This window comes from Drosophila mojavensis, unplaced genomic scaffold (genome assembly GCF_018153725.1).
Source record: "Drosophila mojavensis isolate 15081-1352.22 unplaced genomic scaffold, ASM1815372v1 contig_36, whole genome shotgun sequence".
NCBI classification, from domain to species: domain Eukaryota; kingdom Metazoa; phylum Arthropoda; class Insecta; order Diptera; family Drosophilidae; genus Drosophila; species Drosophila mojavensis.
This window is the reverse complement of record NW_025318858.1, coordinates 3,739,907-3,743,227: the sequence shown is the minus strand read 5'-3', so window position 1 is coordinate 3,743,227 and position 3,321 is coordinate 3,739,907. Positions and strand designations below refer to the sequence as shown.

Below are 3,321 nucleotides of genomic sequence, written 5' to 3'. Positions count from 1 at the left end.
TAATCTATAAACTAATTTACTTACTTCATTTTTCAATTAGCCAAGAAAGTTTAGTAACCATCGATTCCTATCGAGAGCACTTACATTTTAGGTGCTTCTCCTGCAGCTTAAGCAAAAATCACTTGCCCTTCAATTTGACTAGAATGTCAGTAATTTTTAGAGAACGTTACTCAACACTGCCGCGCGAAGGGTGTTCGGCGCGCAGCTACTTAGCATAACTGCTGCATATTTGAGAATGCAGCTGAGACCCGGCTGCCGAGGGCCAGATAATTGTGAATCCCCAACACGAGCTGCGCTTCAAATGAAGTGAAAGTCGCACTTTTATTTGTATTAAATATTTACGACAAAGCATCAGCAGGAAAAGCAATTTCCAAAACGTGGCTCACTGCAAAGTGAAATTCAAGTCCAAGGGGGCGCGTCTTGGCCGGGCTGCCGGCACGGGGTAAGTGCGAAAGTGCTTTTCGCTGCTTCACTCCAGCTGCACTCGGTAGGGAGTGCGGGAGGCTGGGAGTGTCAGCGAGTGCGAGCGAGTGCGAGAGTGCTCGAGCTGGGGAGCGTGGGCGGCAGTCATTAGATCTGTTAAAAGCGTCGCGTGCGCTGCGATTCGAGTCGCTTGAGTATCTCCTCGAGGCGTCGTCTCTCCTTCACTGTCAGAACCTTCTCCAGCGTTTCCAGCGTTGAGTTGATTTCCCGTTTCGAGTGCAACGGCAGCCACAGCGTTGTGATCGAAAATGTTCTGCAAGGCAAGAAGTTTACGTTAGTAGTTAACTGACAGTTAAGTGCATAGAAAATGCTTGAGCAAGAGTCATATGTGCTAGTTTATGTGTGTCGAATATCGATAAATGTCGGGCAATTAAATGTCAGCTTAAACTCTTGTAGACAATAAGTAAACTGCTCTTGGGAACTAACAGCAAATGTTATAGCTGCCGCTAACTACTAGTTAAATATGAAATATCTATTAAGAAAGTAAATTGCATATGATGATTATATTATATATAACAGTTTGTCGATTAAATTCAACAGCCAGTTAAATATATAAAATGTTTATATATGTATATGCATCTATCTGATAAAAGAAAAAATTAAATATTCAGTTTTATTGTAATAGTTTTACTTACAGTTAAATTAACTGCCAGTTCAATATATAGAGGGAAAAAAGTATTTCAAAATTAGAATTATATATGCTTAAAAAGCTGGCCTTCAAAAAATTAACAATCAGTTAAATATATTTTGAAAAATTAAATGAAATGAAAAAGGTCATGCTGTCAAAGTTTGACAAGCAGTCTATCCACATGTTAAATACCAATGAATGGAAACGAATACACACATAAGGTTGCTGTACTCTTCAGTTGAACATGCATAAATAAATTCTTATAAGCAGGTATTGCCTTCAAGAATTAACCGCCTGTTAAATGCATTTTCTGCAGCACAAGCTCCTGCTGTCAAGCTCTGACTGAGCAGTCCATCTAAATGTTAAAAGCCTGACATGTAGTTAAATTTGTATTACTATCTATTTCTCTTTCGCGTTTTGTCAGTTAGGAGAGATGAGCTTATTGCAATTAAACCTCTTGTCAAGTGGAACTGTCAAAGCGAATTGTGAATTGTAAATTGTAGCTGGCAAATTGGAGTTGGCTAATTGAATTCTCAGAATTTGTTTCGCTCACCTGTGCACGCGCATTGCGTCGATGGCACAACGTTGCATCTGCTCGTGCATTCCCATTTCCCAGCGGAAACGCTCGTTATATCTACGAAACGCGGCTACATAGCGTCTGTGGCATATGTCAGCGCTTTAACAGTGGGCGAGGTCGAGGGCGAAGGCGAGGGTGAGAAAATTGTAAAATGTATTAAATCAACAGGAAATTGCAATTTTCACACAATTTGATTCGATCTTACGTACTAGGTGGGCTCCTTTTCGCTCGGCTGAGGCCTCTGGCCGAAGCCCACGCGCCTGGCTAGAAGCACACGATACCATTGCTTCTGCAATGTATTCATTGGACGCTTGAAGGGATTGGCAACGGCACTGGCATTGGCATGGGCATGGGCATGGGTCTGAGTTGGAGTTGGAGTTTGGGCCAGACTCTGGATTGGGGCTTTGTTGGTCTCCGGCTGGCGTTTGGCTTTCAGCTTTTCCATTTCGCTTTGCTTTGCCGTTTTACAAGTTTTCCGTATTAAGTTAGAGATTGCTTCCTTACCGTTGGGCATTCGCCAATGCACTGTGGAAATGTAGTTGTTGTTGTTCCACAATTGTTGTTCCCAGCCGTTGTTGTTGTTGTTGGTGTTGCTATTGGCGCCGTGTTGTCAGGCAGCTCCATGACGAGTTTATCGAACCAACATGGCAAATGGGTTACGCGGCATTGGCTATTGGAGGTAGATATAGAAAGGGAGAGAGAGACTGCGAGAGCAAGAGAGAGTGAGCGAGAGAGAGGGAGAATGGCAACTGTTGCATATGCGAATGCATTTTGTGTGTTTCAGCTGAGTGTGGCATATCGTTCGCTTGTCTGGCGGATGAGAGATTGATGTTCTATAAATGAATAAACGAAATGCTTCTTCTTCTTTGTAAAATAAAATATACTGTGTTAACATTTCTATTATCTAAGATGAGGTTTGAGCTTAGAGCGGAATGAAGGTTTTTAGGCAAGTGGATCAATGAAGAACAATCATATTTATGAGTCTATGTGGAGCTGTATTAGAGCTTTGAGAGAGCTTCAAGAGCGCTTTTAAAGAAATGTAATGAAATAATCATTCCCTTTTTGATAATATTTATTGAAATTTGAAAGGAATCTAAAGAGAGCTTTTTAGAGAACTTTAATAGAACTTTATTTGGGATTTGAGAGTTTGGTGCAAGAGTTTTGAGTTTGAAGAGAGCTTTAAGAGTTTTGTGAGAGTTATGTAAAAGCTTTACTAGTTCCATAATGGAGCTTTAGATAAGCTTTAGAGTATTGCAATTGAGTAACATAAGTTATAATAAAATATAATCGGGTAAGTAAAAAGTATTTAGACTTCCCCACCTATCCTTACCATGCATGGGCCTGACAAGCAGCTTTTCTTACATCTTCTAGTACCTTTTCTAAATCCTCAAATATACCCAAAAAGTTTTCTACTGGGCCTGTTTTCTGCTGATCTCATCATGAACTCGTCTGCCTAATATTGTCAACAAATGTTGCCTCTTCTAGGCAGTCGCCTCTATAAATATCAACATATGTTCTGCCTTTTTGATGCTATTACAGGGTATCCTTCACCCTACTTAATCAGCTAAATAAACACATTTTTCAGCCCCGCCCCCGCTCTAAGCTGGCTTAATAACTTCTGGCCTCAGCCGAC

At 40.9% G+C, this 3,321-nt stretch overlaps 1 protein-coding gene across 1 annotated transcript; it reads right to left on the bottom strand.

Annotated features, from left to right (window-relative positions):
- Positions 1–358: 358 nt before the first annotated feature.
- LOC6575898 lies at positions 359–2,323 on the bottom strand. The gene is made up of 3 exons (XM_002001866.4): positions 1,898–2,323; positions 1,665–1,787; positions 359–736 (listed from the first exon to the last, which is right to left on the bottom strand). Exons 1-3 carry the CDS (start codon positions 2,200–2,202, stop codon positions 580–582), a joined length of 585 nt encoding a protein of 194 aa, XP_002001902.2. The 5' UTR covers positions 2,203–2,323; the 3' UTR covers positions 359–579.
- Between the last annotated feature and the right edge of the window lie 998 nt (positions 2,324–3,321).